Genomic DNA, 19,775 nt, shown 5'->3' with positions numbered 1-19,775 from the left:
TGTGTGTGTGTGTGTGTGTGTGTGTGTGTGTTGATGTGCCACCACCCTTTGCCTGGAAGTCAGAGGACAGCTTGTAGGAGTTGACTTTTTCCGTTACCACGTAGGTCCTGGAACTGAACCCAAGCCATTAGTCTTGGGGGTAGATGTCTTCACCTGCTGAGCCATTTTAACCAGTCCTAGAGAAATAAGGTTTTGTTTGTTTTTTGAGACAGGGTATCTCTGTAGCTTTGGAGCCTGTCCTGGAACTAGCTCTTGTAGACCAGACTGGTCTTGAACTCACAGAGATCCACCTGTCTCTGCCTCCCGAGTGCTGGGGTTAAAGGCGTGTGCTACCACCGCCCGGCAGAGAATTAAGGATTTTTTTTTAAAGCACACATATGTTGGCTTAGTGGGTAAAGGTCCTTGCCACCAAGCCTGATGACCTGAGCTTCTATCCCCAGGACCTATGTAGTCAAGGGTGAGAACCAACTCCTGAAAACTGACTCTGGCTTAACACAGAAAGACAGACAGACAGACTCACTGTAGCATATGTATGCCCATATGCATATTTATATACACACAAAAAATTAAAAAGCATTTAAAAACCATATATAACAGAAATAAAATACAGAAAAATGATTTGTTATGAGGCAAAGCAGGTGCTTTAAAGAAGGAAAACAAATACAACTGACGAAATGAAAATGTTTAACGTCAGTTAACTGACACGGAAAGAAGTGGCGTGAGCTGGGAATGGCGGTCTTCACCTGCAATCCCACTGCTTGGAGAGCGAGGCAGGAGAATCACTTAGACTCAAGAGTGGGAGTCCAACTTGGGCAATGCGGTAAGAGTCTATCTTTAATATATATACTCTTTTACATATATATATTAGTTCATATCTTTAATATATATACTCTTTTACATATATATATTAGTTCATATCTTTAATATATATACTCTTTTACATATATATTAGTTCATATTCATATTTTTGCCTCTTGACTAAAATCAGAAGACTTTCAAAATCAATTGAGAAATAAACCAAGGGAAAAGAAACAGCGGAATCACTGAGGAGAAACTGACGGTAAGAAGAGTTCCAGTCTCTCTGGTAATCAAGATGTGCAAATGAAAGATGTCGCCTTAGTGACTCTCCTTACAGCCCGGAAGTAGCTGTTTAAAGAGGCAGACGCAGGCCCCAGCTCTATGACATGTCCCTCAAGCTCCACCATCTTCCATTTCTTTATAATGTCAACCAATAATGTTCATTAGAGCCTAAACCAGTAGGAGATTTTAAACCAATTCAACTTCGTTTACCAAATATTTAATTCTGTCATAAAGCCTACCTCCTAGAAGCAGTTTTATGGGGAAAGGCTGCAAACACGCCAGTGCTATCAGGAACAGCGAGGGATACATGCGGGTGGATCGAGGGACCGGACAGACACTCCAGCAAGTATTGCTAAGTGAGTGCTATCATGAGCAGTGAGGGATACATGCGGGTGGATCGAGGGACCGGACAGACACTCCAGCAAGTATTGCTAAGTGAGTGCTATCATGAGCAGTGAGGGATACATGCGGGTGGATCGAGGGACCGGACAGACACTCCAGCAAGTATTGCTAAGTGAGTGCTATCATGAGCAGTGAGGGATACATGCGGGTGGATCGAGGGACCGGACACACACTCCAGCAAGTATTGCTAAGGAGAATGAAGAAAGCATAAAGGCCAGACGGTCTGTAATCTCAGCGGCTCTGGAGATGAGGCGGGAGGATCAAAACTTCAAGCTCTGCCTAGGTTGTACAGACTTCAAGACCAGTATGGACAACTTAATGAGCCCTTATCTTGGAAAGTCCAAAGAGGTTGGGGTCACCTTAGTGGTGGAGAGGACAGTCAACAGGTAGTAGGGACAGATGAGAAACACACAGGATAGCTGATCTTCCTACTGGGATGACTGGATGCCTGCCTTTAGACAGCGTGCCCATTCACTTTTTAATCTTTTTTTTCTCTCTCAGATTTGGGAGGAAAGGCTAAGGAGAAGTGAAGAGGTATGGCCTATTATAAAATTACCTTTTAATCTGTTTCAATTTAAATGTGTGTCAATTTCTGGACATGCTATTTCAAGTGATATATTGCTTTTCTATAATGCTTCAAGTTCTAAAATAATGAGCATTTATTATTCTTGTAACAACAACAACAACAAAACAAACTAAGACAAAACACTAGCTGGGCGTGGCAGCACTTGCCTTTAATCCCAGCACTTGGGAGGCAGAGGCAGCTGGATCCCTGTGAGTTCAAGGCCAGCCTGGTCTACACTGCAAATTCCAGGCTAGTCAGAAATATACAGTGAGCTCCTATCTCTAAGTAAAACAATAAACCAAAACCCAAACAAAAAACCCAGCTCATAATTTTACATCTATAAAATCTTAATCACTTTTCTAGTTGTATTTCGTTTTTGGCACTACGAGGCATTGGGTCTGGGGACTTACACATGCCAGGTGACCAAAGACCTTAAATCACTTTCAGTTCTGTGTGGGGCCGCAGGAGTCAGGCATTATATAGAAAGACCAGATTAGCTGCCCTTCGGAGACCTTTCTCGTGTGGAGTATGTACTAAGAAAATTACGCAACTTCTCTGGGTCTCAGAATCTTGTCAGAATAATATTATCTTCCTCATAAAGTGGTTGTACTTATATATAATAAGTGTTCTGTAACTATTAGCTTTTGTTATGTTCTGAATTAAAAATTTTTCTAAAAGAGTCTTTGTTTTTTGAGACAGAATTTCTCTGTGTAGTCCAGGCTGTCCTGAGACTGTCTCTATAGATCAGGCTGGGCCTCAAACTCATGGAGAGCCGCATCCCAAGTGCTGGGATTAACAGTGTACAACACCAGTATCCGGCCCACAACATATACATTACATCCAAAGGTCAAACCTAGTTGCTGTTTCTAACCCAATTCTTTACATTAAGGAAAGAATACTCCAAATATGAATTGAATTATACCTTAAACTATCCTTGATGTGACAACAGAGAATGTAACCCAACCATACCTTATTGTGACTTATCACTTCCAAGGCCTGTTGATGTTTTTGGTAGAGTGGGTGTCTTCTATCAGGCTTGACATATGGCTTTCTTGCCAGGGGCCTTTCAAGTTCAAATGTTGGTGACTGCGTATCGAACAGTTGTGAAATATGTGGTACAAATATGAAAGGCTTAAAAACAGACCTAGAAGAAAGGGTTTTTATTGAATTTGCATGTCAAAAAAAACTAACAATTATTGTGTCTTCCTAGATTTCTTCTAATTGAGGTTTCTAATAATAACGCATATACTCTAATTGGTTCCTGCCTGTTGTGAAACATTATTTTCAGATGTGTTACATTCGTTTAAGCTGTGGGATATTTATTTAATGATGCAAATATGTGTTGCATTCTTTTATATTGCATTTATTTAACTCTGTGAAACTGTGTTACTTGGCCTGCCTAAAACACCTGATTGGTCTAACAAAGAGCTGAATGATCAATAGTTAGGCAGGAGAGGGATAGGTGGGGCTGCCAGGCAGCAAGAATAAATAGGAGAAATCTAGGCTCAAAAGAAACAAAGAAAGAGTTATAGAATAGAGAAAGATAAAAGCCCAGAGGCAAAAAGTAAACAGGATAATTTAAGAAAAGTTGGCTAGAAACAAGTCAAGCTGAGGTCAGGCACTCAATAAGTCTCTGTGTATTTATTTGAAAGCTGGGTGACAGGCTCCCAAAGAGCTGGCTGGTGACTCTCTGACTCTGTCCTTCTCCTGCCTGTACTTCCTGCCCGGCTACTGGCCAATCAGCATTTTATTAAACCAATTCAAGTGACAAATCTTTACAATGCACAAGAGTATTATCCCACAGCAAATCAGGATAACCACATACAAGAACCCATTAACCTTCTGTAAAAATGAGAACCATTATATACACAGAGAGACTGCAAACTATAATCCACACAGACAATGCATTATTATAGTTAAAGCCTCAAGAGATGACTCAGTGTAAGACACGTACTCAGTTCCCAACATATCGGGCAGCTCACAACCACCTGCAAATCCAGCTCCAGGGATCCAATGCTTCAGATCTCTACAGTCACCTGCACCTCCCTCCCTCCCTCCCTCCCTCCCTCCCTCTCTCTCTCTCTCTCACACACACACACACACACACAATGAAAAATTTAAAAAGAAGTAATTGCTTAAACAAATTCATCCACACACTAATGGCTGTGCCCTACCCCATGACCTCTTGACCTCTTGGTGGTTTGCAGTGTTTGGGGGACCTCACCTCTCAGGATGTGGAGTCCCCGTAAAGAAGTGAACGCAAGGCAGGCTGGAATCTCGAGGTAAAACAGAAACCATGCTTGCAGTGCTCAGGAATTCTCCCTTCATATTGATGCCACTTGGTTCATCTCGAAGAATCCCCATCATTGTTTCGAAAGTTATGTTTCCTGAGGAAATAAGTGTAAAACCCATCAAATAATGTATATATCTTATAAACATAAGCTTTTCTCTATTAATAAAATAATACACACTGGTATTGATTCTCTAGCGCCAAAATGGTGGTGGGGTGAAGAGTATGTTCATCACACTACCTCTAAAGTATTACACAGGACGTTGGGTTGTTGAGCTAGGATGTATCTCAGTGTCTAACAGGAGCAAGGTCCTGGATTCACTATCTAAAATGAAAGACTGAAAAGTAAGGGAAAGAAAAGGTTCATCCAAAGCATAAGAATGGTCTTTTCTTAACCGCCTTCATCTAAGCTGTTTGGGGGTGCTGATTTATGCCTTTAAGCAGTGGACTTATCTAATGCCAGGCACTTATCTCCAGCCAGCAGTAAGCCTTTAACCCCTCCCACCAACATACTTCTCGTTTATCAGATAAGTCGGCCTCCTGTTACCCAAGAGCTGCAGACTAACAAAAACCCCATTCCAGTAACAGGTAGGAGAGACCTGCTTTCAAGTTGTTTTTAGAGGATTACAAGAGATTCCCCCAAGCAATCAGCCTACTGTTGCTGCCAGTGATTGCCGCCCAGAAATCGAAGATCAAGTCCCTATAGCTGAAGACAACACACATTTTGGACAAAGGACTCAGCATATTTGAGCTGGAGCTAACTCAAAAGCCTCCTCCCTGAGACGAGCTTTCTTTCATATTACCAGAAGCTACTCTGCCAACGACTAAGGGAGCAAAGCAATCAGAAGTCTTACCCTGCTAAGTGGCAACTGTCTAATTAGACTCAAACCTCCTCAGCAGGAGGGAAATCGTGCTAACTCCACGGCTAGCAGCTAGCAAGGCAGCAGACGCCAGAGACCCCAGTGCCCCCACTTTCCTAACCCAGCATAAACCCCGACTGCACTCTATACGCGTACCTTTCTATCCACTATAAGTATAGATTTCAGCAAGAGACCGTTACAGAAAGATACTCAAAATGCAGAGAACAGCAGAATGGGTGATGCGCTGTAGGGTGCCCAGCCACAGCTGATAGAGCTACAACACGGCTCTGGTATCCAAGGCGCAGGGAACGTCACGAAAGTGGAAGAAAGATTGCAAAGCAGAGGACCAGGAAGTCTACGGTGAGACTGAGCCCTCTATCAACAACATGGCTGCCTAAACAAGACCTGAATAATTCCAACAACAGTTGACCCTGATATAGACGGAGGGAATCTCATGGGGCCCCATCCCCTAGATAAAGAGCTACAGGTAACTAAGGACTGCCAAGTCTTCCGCAGGGATGAGACCCAGCTGGTTACCCAACAGTAGGTAGGCAGTCCTAGAAACAGATACACGTAGGCAACACTGAATGAGCTCGGCAGGTTATATTGTTACATACATTTATGTGCAACAATGATTAAAGAAGAGGAGGCCATACATAGGAGGGGCAGGAGACAAATAATAAAATTAAATTTTAATTAAATTGGAAAAAGGTAAAATATAATTTCTGCCATTAGATACATTAGGATATGTTAGTTGGAAATGTTTAATTATTGTATTAAAATCGTATTAGTTCTAAAGAAACAAATAATCTTCATTTACCTATGGGCGACTGACGCCAGGTTTTTCTTTTCTCACGAAACCCTACGGTAATTGGGACTGGAAGCATATTTTAATTTTAATATGGTGTGTGTGCTTAGTATACACCCAGTATAACCCCGGCTCTGGGTTAACTCATAGACAATCTAAAAGGTCAGCACCCCCCCCATATGGGGATCAAAAAAAAAAAAAAAGTTCACAGCAAGTCTGGATCCAAATTATGACTTCTGATGCCTCAATGAAAAAGGAAATTCTTTCATAGGAAAGAATCTAATGGCCTGCTGTTAAAGATGCCGCGACCAGCCGTTTTATATTAATGGCAATGGGTTTTATGCACACATGCATTGCTCTTACCTAGTTCCTTCATAACAGAGCCATGATTTCAAGTTCAAAAAATACCTGGCTGAACTTACAGAAACTTGTTAGAGAAGCTGTGCTGTACCGTTTTCAGTGAATCCTGAATAAGAGAGGGGCACAGCTACACTCAGCCCTTGATATTAAACTCAACAATAAAGCAAAACCCCACCATTCACACCCATCTATCAGGCACAATGCTTCAGCATCTAGTGAGATTTAAAAATGATTCGGGTCTAAATTCCTCTAAATGGCAAGTTTTAATACAAAAAAACCCCACAATGTCAGAGCTGTAACACTGTGATAATATAGGTATTATAGAAATGTTTTCAGGATTCAAAACCTACAATTCTCAAAATGAAAGGAGGATTTGCATGGCCACTCGAGCAGGACGGCTGTAAGTAACCCACTAGCAGGCATTGAATAAGTACCGAGCCAGCGGCGGAAGGTGCAGCAAAGTGAACGCAAAGCGCAGGGTGCAATTTCACAGCAATTTAGACTGGTTACTTAAAACACACGTGTGAATATAGATACAATTTGGGTATACATGCAGCACACTTAATAGCCATCAGGTAGGGACGGATGGAAAGAAGGGAAGTAGGCTCTTTTATCTAGAAAAATCATAGCAAATTTTAAACATAATATCCCAGTGGACAATTTCATATGGAACTACTGGAAAGACATTTACTCTTTTGACAAAGCGTAGAAAACTGGGTGGATTGCACATCACACTTGATGGGATTGAAGTCTGTGTCGGATGCATCCGTTGCTATATTCACACGTGCATTTTGGGTCTGTGATTCCATTATTTTATAGTTCAGTATGGCAGTACTTCAGTGTGGTAGCTAATTAATTTTTAACATTAATTATTTGGTTTTTCTTCGTTGTGTCCAGTTACCCTCAACCTTGGGAATCTTGACATTTTTCTTCTACCATGTTTCCCTGAGACACAGTTTCACTATACAGGTCAGGGTGGTATGGAACTTGTCTGGATCTTCCCGCCTCAGCTACCAAATGCTGAGTCCTCAGGGCTTATTCAGGCTAAGTCCTCACACCTGGTTCATTCCTTTCCATTCTGATTATATATAGCTCATCTCCATTCTGCGAGGCTGGGTGGCTGTGCACTAGCAGGGGTGCACGTGTGCACGCGGAGGAGGCCAGAGGTGAACATCAGGTATCTTCCTCTGTTCTGAGACTGATCCAGCTGGACCAGCTAGCCACTGAGCCCCAAGACCTCCACCCCTGGGATTAGAGGCACATACTGCCACATCCGTTTTTCATGTGGGTGCTGGGGATCTCAATCCGTGCCCTCATGAATTTGCCAAGCACTTTACCAACAAGGTCATCTCGTCAGCACACACACACACACGCACACACGCACGCACACACACACACACGCACACACACATGCACACATGCACGCACGCACATGCACACATGCACACACACATGTACGCACGCGTGCACACACACATGTACACACGCATGCACACACACATATGCGCACACATGCACACACACGCACACACACGCACACACGCACACACGCACACACGCATGCACACACACATATGCACACGCACGCACACATGCACACACACGTGCACACACACGCACACACGCACACATATGCACACACACGCACACACACACGCGCACACACACACGCACGCACACATGCACACACACGCACACACATGCACACACACATGCACACACACACACGCACACACACACGCACGCACACACGCACGCGCACACACAACTTGGAGACAGGGTCCAGACTGGCCTTGAGTTAATGATGACCCTCCTGCTTCTATTTCCCAACTGCTGGAGTTAGGCAAGTATCATATGGTTTTATGTGGGACTGGGGATCGAACCCAGGGTCTTGTGCATGCAGGGAAAGCGCTTTATCAGTAAGCCCCACCCCCATTCCCTGGTCTTCATTGTTTTAAGATTAGCCATTAATTTTCAGGTTCTTTAAAATTATTCCCAGAAAAAGTATAAAATAATAAACCATTTGTTAAATGATTGACAAGTTGCAAATAATTCAACACTTCTTAACCTTTTACGTACACACAACTGACTCGTAGAAAACAATGAATTTTTAAAAACTAAGAGCAAGTAGGAAGCTTCGTTTTTACCCAGTTTCACAGAGAAGATAAATGAAGGCACGGTTTTCTCACTTATAAAATGAATATGCTGTCAAACTTACACCAAAAACTTTATAGGAAACCTTAAATTAGAAGACATTCTTTTGGATATTAAAGTACCCTAAGATAATAAATACCCTGAAAAGAAAGTTAAGTTGTTCCAAGAATGTTCTGCCACAAACTATTTTGCCATACCAAATAGCTAACATAAGGTTAATTGATTTAATGAATATCTAAAGGCAAATGCCAATCACTGATCCATCTCGCAGTAATTGCTTCCTGACTACTTATAGACACATTTTATACGGGTTGGGCATGGTGGTCCAGGCCCTTAATCCCAGCACCTGGGAGAAAGAGGCAGGCGGATCTCTGTGAGGTCCAGGCTAGCCCGGTCTACAGACCAACTTCTAGAGCAGCTGGAGATACACAGTGAGACCCCGCCTCAAAAAAAAACATTATTACTATTCTCCAAGTGAATAAAGTAGATCAGTTACATATTCTCATTACAATCACCCTTTTGGAAATTATCTGCACTTAGTAATCTAAATTAAAAGCACTTTGCTGAAATTACTTGGTAACAAGTAAAGAAAGGTATATTGAAAGTTCTTTTGGTTTTTGTTTCATTTTGTTTTTGGAGACAGAGTCTCATTGTGTAGCCCTAGTTGGCCTGGAACTCAGATCAGATTGTTGTAAAAAGCAGAGATCCTCGGTTTCTCTCTGTCTCTCAGCACTAAGCTTAAAAGATTGCGCAACCATGCCTCACTAGAGGTTATTTTTTAAGAGTCAGTAGTAATCCAAAATAAAAACAGGGGAAAAATAATATAATAAATAAGCAATTTATAGAAAATCACAAATTTTTGATAAATATAAAAGTGTCTAATCTCACTAATAAGTGATATCTCTAATCATTTATTAGAGATAATATGCTAATTTTGCCTGTAAATTTGCGTGAGTAGAAAAAAGTAATATTCTAAATTGATAAGCATATTAGAAATTGGCATTCAAATATTGCTGGTGAAAATCCGAATTAATGAAGATTGCTGACTTTCCCACCATGTTTCAGGTCTTAAAATGTATATGATCAATGAATAAATACATCATGCGCATAGATTTCCAACCTCACGGTCTTCCTGCAGAAACTCATTCCAGGATGGAAACCACAGTGTAATATAAACAAGCTACAAACAGGCTACATAATTTCCAGTAATGAAAAACTAAATCCGACTTTAAAAACAGGGTTGGCTAAAGTCTGATTCAAGCAGTCTTAACTAGATAGATCCCAGTAAATGAACTGCTTGGAAAGGATTAGGAGGCATTTGGAGTGGGCACTGAGGTTTCAAACGCCCACGCCAATCCCAGTCTCTCTCTGTTTCCTACCTGGGGATTAGGATGTAAAGCTCAGCCACTTCTCCAGCATCACACCTGCCTGCATGCCACCTCGCTGCCCACCATGATGACCGTGGACTGACCCCTCTGAAACTGTAAGCCAGTCCCCAGTTAAATGCTTTCTTCTGTAAGAATTGCCTTGGTCGTGGTCTCTGCACAGCCACAGAACGCTGACTGAGACACTTGGGCTGGGGAAATGGCTCTCTGGGAAAGCACTTGTTGCAAGCTTTGAGTTTGGATCCCCAGCACCCAGATTAAAGCCAGGGGTGGCAGCTCACACCCAGTAACCCCAGCTCTCAGGAGCTTTCTGGCCAGCCAGCTTAGCTAAAAAGGTAAGCCCCAGGTTCAATGAGAGACTTTGTCTGAAACAGCCAGGTGAAGAGCAACTGAGAAAGACATTAAACATCAAACCTCAGGCCTCCAAACGCACAACCATGGGTGTGCACACCTGAACACAGGTGTGAGCATATAGAAAGCCACACACAAGCAAAATAAGACAAAACATATAAACAAACAGAAATACTACCTTTAAAAATAATTATGGCCAGGTGTGATGGCCCAGCACTCGGAAGACAGAGGCACGCAGATCTCTGTGAGTTCCAAGATCAGTCTGGTCTATAGAGTGAATATTAGGCCAGTCAGAGATGTATAGTGAAATCCTGATTCAAATAGTTTTTTTAAAAGAAAAATGTGGGGGCTGGAGAGATGGCTCAGAGGTTAAGAGCACTGATTATTCTTCCAGAAATCCTGAGTTCAATTCCCAGCAACCACATGGTGGCTCACAACCATCTGTAATGAAATCTGGTGCCTTCTTCTGGCCTGCAAGCATACATGCAGACAGAACACTGTAAACAAAATAAATAAATAAATAAAACTTTAAAAAAAAAAAAAGAAGAAAAATGTTTCTGAGGATTGGGAATCTGAACTTGACCCTCAGAATCGGCGCGTTCTCACAATGGTTTACTACTTCACACACATCAAAAAATAGCTTACATTATCCTGATGATGTTTTATTCAAACTATTTCTTATTAAGTATAAGATTATATTATATCTTCATAAAATTCATTTTTTCATTATTTACATGCTAAAGCTACCTTTGTGCTTATTCAGAAGCGTGTAGCCCTGACAGTATCTGCTTGGTGACGTCATCATTGAAGCTGTGTTGATATAAGAGTATGCTGCAGCAAAGTCAAAGTCCTCCTGGCCATCCCACCAGCCTTTCTGCTTAGCATAGTTCCTCATGTCCGGATGCTCCCGGTCGATCCTGCTTGTTATGGAGAGCTGATTGGAAATATTACGAATTCCTGTTTCGAAGGATGAGAAGGAGAAGAAAAGTTACCTTGAACAGGAAGAATCTCTCTCTACATTTATGATTTTTAAATCGCTGTTTAAACTTAATGTAAGTTTTCTGCCATGGACATCTCCTGCACAGTGTAAACAATTAAATTTTAAAATGAAACTTTGAGGTCACTGTAGACTCAGATGCAGTTATGTGAAGTAAGCCGGAGAGACTAGACACTCATTATGGTTCCAGTCCCACCCATTACATTTTATAAAAGTACAGAATGCGATCATAACCAGAACATTGGTATTGATAATGTCAAGAAAAATAATATTTATACCCTGTTACTCTTTCATATCAAAGCCATGAGTCTCTTAATTCTAATAATTCATTAACTCTGGGCACCTAATATTTTTACTCTAGTATAACTCAGTGTCACATATAGGGGCTGGGAATGTAGCCCAGTGGGTAAAGAAACTGGCCACAAGCCTGACCATCTGAATTCAATCCCCGGAGCCCACATGCTGGAAACTAATTCTCAAAAGGTGTCCTCTGACCTCTACATGTGTGCCCTAGCACCCATGTCCACCCACACACACATAACATTTTCAAAGAATGTTACCTAAGTGGAATATACAGTAAATAGCCTTATGGTTTTTTTAATTATTAAACTTTTTAAAATGTACATTTGGCCGGGCGGTGGTGGCGCACGCCTTTAATCCCAGCACTCGGGAGGCAGAGGCAGGCGGATCTCTGTGAGTTCGAGACCAGCCTGGTCTACAAGAGCTAGTTCCAGGACAGGCTCCAAAACCACAGAGAAACCCTGTCTCGAAAAACCAAAAAAAAAAAATGTACATTTGCTTTCTTGTGTGTATGTGCACACAGGCACCCTTTACCCTGTGCTCTGGGGATCAAACACAGGTTGTCAGGGCTGGCGGCAAGCACCCTTACTTCTGGGCCATCTTGCTGCCCTGCCTTTTGGTCTTTCTACCTCAGGATAATTCAACTCAACATGCTATCAACACTTCACCATTTCCTTATTACTAGTAGTATCTCACAGTATGACGTGTGACACTTTGTTTAGCAGTTCAACACATGCATATTCTATGCAATGGCCAGAAGGATGTACTACGTCTGTGCTGTGGATACTCAAAAGGATCATCTAGTTCTTGAGATCATACAGTAAGAGAAAGAGAAGGCAGCAGCAAGGTGATCTCAGCAGGCTAATCAGACCCAGGAAGGCGTTCGTTTTCCATGGCCAGGTAAGGCCGTTTCCAATACTATTCATCCCTTTGTCTTTCCATAGCTTGTTTAATAAAAGGAAAAGTGGTCAATGATACAATCAGTTCAGTTAGCATTATTATTTATAATAATAAAATACATTAAGTATAATTTTATGTATTTCATTAAAGCATAGAAAATGTCAAACATAAAAATATACAAACTACTTTTGAAGTCCATGATAATAACTGGCAATGGCCTATTTTGAAAAAGAACAGACCGAACTTCCACAGCAGGCTCCTTCCTGAAGTCTTTCTGGACTCCTCCGGAAGTTCACAGTGACTTTTCCTTTCTTTCATGTTCACAGCGCCCATGGGTCAACATCATCCACTCAATTAACTAGTTACCTAACTGATTAATTGAGGCAGATTACCTAAAGCTGAAGCTGGACTCAAAGTATGTATGAAGTAGACAATCATCTATTTTTTTGTTTGTTTGTTTTACTTTTTCCAGACAGGGTTTCTCTGTGTTGCCCTGGTTATCCTAGAACTTGCTGTGTAGACCAGGCTGGTTTTGAACTCAGAGGTCTGCTTGCCTCTGCCTCCTGAGGGCTGAGGTTAAAGGTATGCACCACCACCTCAGAGCGGCAGTGACCTTGAACTTCTGAGCCCCCTACCTCTATGCCTCCCAGATGTTGGGATTACCGGAATAGGCTACCATTCTCGGCTTTGTGCAATGCTGGTGATTAACCAGGACTTGCTTTATGCCAGACAAGCACAATACAACTGAGCTAACCTCCATTTAGTATTTTTACATGCGGCTCTCATCTCTTCGGTAAAACTAGGAAATCAATATAGAAGCACACAAGAAGCATGCGACTATGTCCTCTATCCACAAAACAGCGCACTGAGAATGGGGTGAAGAGACTTCCACTCGCTGCTTTAAATTGCTTTCCATCTCTGGATTTCTGCCCTTGAAATGAAGAGAACTGGCTGCAGGGAGAGCTTAATGGGTTATCTGATTTCATATCCCCAGGGCTCGTGTAAAGTTGTGGGCGGTAGCAGTGGTTTTTATCCCAGAGTTTCTGTGGTGATACGGAAGATAATATAGGAAAATCACCAGATCACATGGATCAGCTAGCCGGGCATGTGCAGGAGCAGCAAACAATAGGGACCCTACCACAAGAGGACACTGAGTCACCAGAGGTTGTCCTCTGACCTTCACTTTTACAGAGTGGCCATGTGTACCCGCCCCACACACATACAGACATGTATGCATATCACACACACAGAGACACACAGAAATAAGAGGAATATCTGACCACAAATAAATCATGGGGGACAATTGGCTCCAAAGCCATCAGACTGCACTGATACAGTCAAGGGCATCATTTTGTCTTACTGCTGTGTCCATACACTCTAAACACTGGCCCAGAGTCACCCATGCCCAGACCAACCCCCTCCTCTTTACCTCTGTACTTACATATGGTACAGTTCTGGAATTCAGTCCAAAGTTAGAAAAGTAGTTGTTAAAAAGAGAAAAAACAAAACACTACAAACAGCCAAAGGCTACTGCGTAGACAATGTTGCGTGCTTATTTTTTTGTAAGACTTCTCATCATGTTCTCTCTCCCTTTATGTTCTTCCTAATTTTAACTTTGCTCTGCGGTTTATCCTTTAATGCAACGGATTATAATTCTTGAAAAGCAAATAAATGCTTTAGCTACGGTTAAAGATCTACTTTATTAATTATATAAACCAAATTGCAAATAGTTGTTCATACCTTGGACTTTCTCTGCTGCCCAGTACTTCCCTGATGTCTCCAGAATCCAAGCTTCATTCCTATCCGCTATCAGGAAACTGTTATAATAGCTAAATTCTTCACCCTCTGCACAATTTCCACCTTGGCCATATTTTTCTAATAAGTCGACAATGACATCGAGAGCTTTTTCAGCTGTATCAGCTCTTTCAAGCCCAAGTCTAAAATAAAAATATTAAGGATCTCAAATTAAAAATAATTTCCTTTATTCATCTTAACTTCATGTTCAAGAAACACCATGTTTGCTACATTCAAAGTTAAAAAAAAAGAACAAGTTAATACGTAAAGTAAAACCTTTAAAGTCGTACTTTTGAAGGCAGTTTGGGACAGTGAAAACATTTTTGGAGTCAACTTTCATCTCAGTAACTTATTGCAAAGCCATTTTATGTCTAAGACTGATATGTCTCTTTATAAAGTGAAGGAATTAGTCAACCATGTAATAAAGCAATTCAGGCATTTCTGATTAATTATAACTTCTAATTTAGGCTCCTCACCAATTTATGATGTGCATAGGTGTGCATAAGTGTCAGCAGGTGTTTGTGTAGTGCATATACATGTTTACGTGGGTGTGTGCCTAGGGCATGCATTCATGCAAGCATGCACTGAGAAGCCAGACTAGGGTATGCATTCATGCAAGCATGCACTGAGAAGCCAGAGACTGATGTCCGACAGCTTTCTCAATTGCATTCCACTTTATTTTATGAGGCAGGGCTTCTCAGTGAACTGGAATTTACCAATGAAGCTAGACTAGGAACCCAGTAAGCCCAGGAATCTGCCTGCTTCTGCTTCTCCGGTGCAGGATTATAGGTGCACATAAGTGCCGGAGATCAAACTGAGGTCCTCACGCTTCTTCAGTAAACAGTGTATGGATTGAGCCATCCACCCTAGATGGATTAGTGATATTTAAGAGTCATGAAATTGCATGCTGGTGTGAAAACAGATGCTGACTGGTATTCAGTTATTTCTTACATAATCTGTTGCTGTGGATACTGTAAAGATTTGTCACTCATATTGGTTTAATAAAATGCTGATCAGCCAGTAGCCAGGAGGGAAGTATAGGAGAGGCAACCAGACAAGGAGAATTCTGGGAAGAGGAAAGGCAGAGAGTCAGTCACCAGCCAGATGCAGAGGGAGCAAGAACGCTGCACTGAGAAAAGGGACCAAGCCATGTGGTTAAACATAGACAAGAAATATGGGTTGATTTAAGTTATAAGAACTAGCTAATAGCCGGGCGGTGGTGGCGCATGCCTGTAATCCCAGCACTTGGGAGACAGAGGCAGGCAGATCTCTGTGAGTTCGAGACCAGCCTGGTCTACAAAGGGAGTTCCAGGACCCCTTTGTGGCTCCAAAACCACAGAGAAACCCTGTCTCGGAAAAAAAAAAAAAAAAAGAACTAGCTAATAATAAGCCTGAGCTAATAGGCCAAACAGCTTGTAATTAATATAAGCCTCTGTGTGTTTCTTTGGGACTGAATGGCTGCAGGGCTGGGTGGGACAGAAACTACAGGTAGTAAGGAAGCAGCATACTAGTTACCTGACAAGGTCCATGCCCAAAAGTGCTTCCTCCTTAGAAATGGCCTCTCTTCCCCATACAGCTTCATTCCCAATGCAGACTCCATGCTCATTGGCTCCCATTTCTGCCCCCCACAGCCAAGCTGGGCGACTAAGGACAACAGCATATGTTTCGGGAACCTGGTCAATTTCTATGTAAGTACACTGTAAAAAAAAAAAAAAAAAAGTCATGTAACTATGAAATCCAAAGTGGAGAGTTACCAAATTCCAGAATTTAAAACACCATTGGGAAGACATGATCACGATGAAGGTGGATGAAATGGAACCAAGTTGAAATTTTCAATAATAAAAGCACTAACTTCAAAATTCATTCAGAATCGACTCTAAAGCATTTATTGCTTAAATACTTTCTGAGGATGTCCTTTATAATACATCCTGCTAAGGCAAGTCGGTTACAAAGATACAGGAACACAAAGCTTCACTTAAGAAACAGAGACTTCTCCATAAACTAAGATCAAACAAATCCGAAGTATGAAGGACAGGAAGAGCGTTGCCCTGGCAGCTCAGAAGTGATAGTTATTCATCTTCAAACCGTTTCATGGAGAGTAATTAAGATGAGCTGAAGATTAAGAAAGCGCTTCTCAAGTTCATGGTCTAGTACGTCCTGACTGGTGATCTTCGCACTCATGGTACCTGAGACCCTTAGGTAGGGAGGATGACTGCTATAGAGGCCCACATGTCGTATGGAAGAGACCCAGGAGGACTCCTCACAGGGGTGGGAAGCTGACTCACACGATGGGCTAGATCTAAACACGCTTGTATGGATAGGAACGATGTCCCAGGAGGACCAACATGTACAGCAAAAGAAAACTACAGCCTAAGATACAAAAAGCCTTATATTTAAGTTAATAGTGCTAGAACATCAAAGATCCAGAAAGTTCATAACAACAGAAGGTAATATAAACCTTTGAGTTCCACGTAAATAGACTGTTTAAATAAAAAATTTAAAGGCAATTTTATTTAATGTGCATGTAGGAGGTGAGGGAAATACATAAAATGTATGTTGATGGCATTATCAGATACCTTGATGGACTACAAAACATATTTATAGGGCTGAGAATGTGGCTCAATTGGCAGGTTATGTGCCTAATATACAAGAGGCCCTTGGTTTGTTCTTAGCACCATAGGACAAAAACAAAAAACTTGTTATTTATAAAATCTGAAATATTTTTTCCTTATTCTCTACACCAAGAAGAATCCTTTTGATCTGTCAGCTGAAGCCCTAGCTCTAACTAAATAATTCTTTTTTTATTTATTTTGTTTTATGAATGTTTGCTTGCGTGCATTTCTATGCATATGTGTGCCTGTTGCCCACAGAGGTCAGAAGAGAGCATCAGATACTATGAAACTGGAGTTATGTTAGGGATGGCTGTGACTCACCATGTGGGTGCTGGGAATGAAACCCAGGTCCTCTGCGAGAACAGCAAGTGCTCTTAAGCACTGAGCCAACTCGCCATTCCCACTCTTTGTTTTTTTTTTTTTTTTTTTGGATTTTCGAGACAGGGTTTCTCTGTGGCTTTGGAGCCTGTCCTGGAACTAGCTCTGTAGACCAGGCTGGTCTGGAACTCACAGAGATCCGCCTGCCTCTGCCTCCCGAGTGCTGGGATTAAAGGCGTGCGCCACCACCGCCCGGCTGCCGTTCCCACTCTTTAAGCCCTAATTTAATCTAGATGTTCCTTCTCTGCTGCCACAGCCTGCTACTCTTCCCTAAGGCCAGCATTTAAGCCGCCCTACTATTCTGTGCCCTTAGCGCAGCCACCACTCTCGGCCTAAGGTCGCGTCCAGGTTTTAATAGTTGACTTGAAATCCCTCATCACAACCAACACATACAACATATAAAAAGCATTCAGATGCCGGGCGGTGGTGGCGCACGCCTTTAATCCCAGCACTCAGGAGGCAGAGGCAGGCGGATCTGTGTGAGTTCGAGACCAGCCTGGTCTACAAGAGCTAGTTCCAGGACAGGCTTCAAAACCACAGAGAAACCCTGTCTCGAAAAACCAAAAAAAAAAAAAAGCATTCAGATATTTAATCAGAGAGATAATGATATTTATTATTTTAGCAGCTTCTTCTAAATTACTGAAATAAGAGACCAGAAGTCTATTTTCGATTCAAACCATTTCTAAACTTAAATTCTTGAATTTTAACTTCAGTGGTCGCTAGAGAGAGAAGGAACCATTTACGGGTCTGGAGAAATGGCTCAGTGGTTAAGAGCACCTGCGGTTCTTGTAGAGAACCAGGGCTCAGTTCCTGGCACCCACAGGGCATCTCACAGCCCCCCATAGTTACAAGGGATCCTACACCCTCTTCTGACCTCTATGGGCACTAGGCACACCAGCATACATACAGGTAAAATATTCATACACATAAAATAAAATTTTTTAAAAAGAAGTATTCATTATTGATATGTTTAAAGATAGATATTCCTAACACAACATATTTTTTTTAACCTACCTTAAGACGTTTGCTTAAATCACTGTGCACTGCACCTGGGAAGTAAATTACTTCTTGGACTTCGTCGAAGAGTCTGTCTGAATTTTTCCCAAAAATGACCCTATTACCAACTGTGGCTGGAGGTAAGGCCACAAAAGTGTCACAGGAATAGGGCTCCATCTCTTTAAGAAAAAAAGAAGGCATAATATAGAAGTTTCAAAATAAAAAGAGCAAACATTTTTAAGCACACATAAAGCAAAGAGCTTTTCTCTATGACTGAGGGATATACCTAAGACGGGTACATAGCAGAGTTTTCAATATCATACTACTTTTGTGCACTCCAGGGCAGCCAGGATTATATATTAAGACCTGTCTTAAAGAAACAACGGACTATAAAAATTAGAATATGATTTAGGAATTAACCATGTGCTACTACAATACAATGGCAACGAGAACCACTTTCTCCTAGTGCACAGGTCAAATGTTTATAGAGGTTTCTTCTGCAAACCTCTCTCCTGAATTTTCCCAATTCCTTTTACTCTGCCCATAGCTACTACGCGTGCCTTAGTCTGCAGTATCAGTGTTTGCATGAGGTCCTTTACTAGTCAGGGAGATCTGAGGACGTCGTGTTTATCTACGGGAAATCATGTAAGGCTGGGCATAGTGGGGCACACACCTTTAATCCTAGTACTTGGGAGGCAGAAGCAGGAGGATCTCTGTGAGTTTGAGGTCAGCCTGATCTACTAAGTGAGTTCCAGGACAGCCAGGCTGTTACACAGAGAAAACCCATCTGGAAAAACCAGAAAACAGACAAATAAACAAAGTCACTACTGTTAAGGTTTCCGGGTGGAAGTTCAAAAATCCCAGTTGTAGGACTAACATACAAATTGTCTTCATTTGTGACGGGGAAAATCTTAAATCCTCAACAATTCAAGATCTGACATTTTCATTTTGCTTTCAGAACATAGTTTCAGTTTCCTTTTATTTTAAATTTCTTAAGATTTGTCTTTACTATTCATGTGTACGGATTATGTGTCTGTCTGCCGGAAGTATGGGGGTGCCCAAGAAGGTCAGAAACGGGCCTCAAGCCCCCTGAAGCTGGAGTCAGGGAAGGTCGCGAAGCATCTCAAGCCTGTGTTGGGAACTGAACTCAGGTCTTCAGGAAAAGCGGCGAGCTATCTTAACCGGCAAGCTATCTTAACCGCTGAGCTACCTTTCCAGTCCAGTTTCCTTCTTTTATAAGAACCAAATATTAGCATAGTTTTATGCACGAGTATTCTAACCACTTTAAAACAAAATAAAAATATAATAAATATAAATAAATATGAATTAATAAATGTTTTACTGAAAGGAAAACTAAGCAGGGTATGGTAGCACGCCTATAATCTTAGCACTGGGCAGGATGAACTTGAGTTTGAAGCTAGCCTGTGCTACCATAATTCAAGAACATAGCGAGCCGGGCGATGGTGGCGCACGCCTTTAATCCCAGCACTCGGGAGGCAGAGGCAGGCGGATCTCTGTGAGTTCGAGACCAGCCTGGTCTACA

The 19,775-nt window shown here is 41.8% G+C and overlaps 1 protein-coding gene across 2 annotated transcripts in view; it reads right to left on the bottom strand.

Moving 5' to 3' along the window:
• Positions 1 to 19,775, bottom strand: part of Scrn3 (secernin 3) — a 23,610-nt gene that overhangs the window by 2,571 nt on the left and 1,264 nt on the right. For both annotated transcript variants that reach the window (XM_005346576.3, XM_026778592.1), the window contains exons 2-7: positions 18,251 to 18,411; positions 15,762 to 15,943; positions 14,193 to 14,389; positions 11,003 to 11,212; positions 4,272 to 4,434; positions 3,017 to 3,191 (exon numbers count right to left, since the gene is read on the bottom strand). In XM_005346576.3, the coding sequence (XP_005346633.1) occupies positions 3,017 to 3,191; positions 4,272 to 4,434; positions 11,003 to 11,212; positions 14,193 to 14,389; positions 15,762 to 15,943; positions 18,251 to 18,409 (1,086 nt within the window). In that variant the 5' untranslated portion in view covers positions 18,410 to 18,411. The remainder of the gene's footprint in view (positions 1 to 3,016; positions 3,192 to 4,271; positions 4,435 to 11,002; positions 11,213 to 14,192; positions 14,390 to 15,761; positions 15,944 to 18,250; positions 18,412 to 19,775) is intronic.

The sequence above is a fragment of the Microtus ochrogaster genome, chromosome 4, assembly GCF_000317375.1.
Source record: "Microtus ochrogaster isolate Prairie Vole_2 chromosome 4, MicOch1.0, whole genome shotgun sequence".
NCBI lineage: Eukaryota > Metazoa > Chordata > Mammalia > Rodentia > Cricetidae > Microtus > Microtus ochrogaster.
The sequence above is the reverse complement of the archived record's forward strand: the minus strand, read 5'-3'. Positions and strand labels throughout refer to the sequence as shown.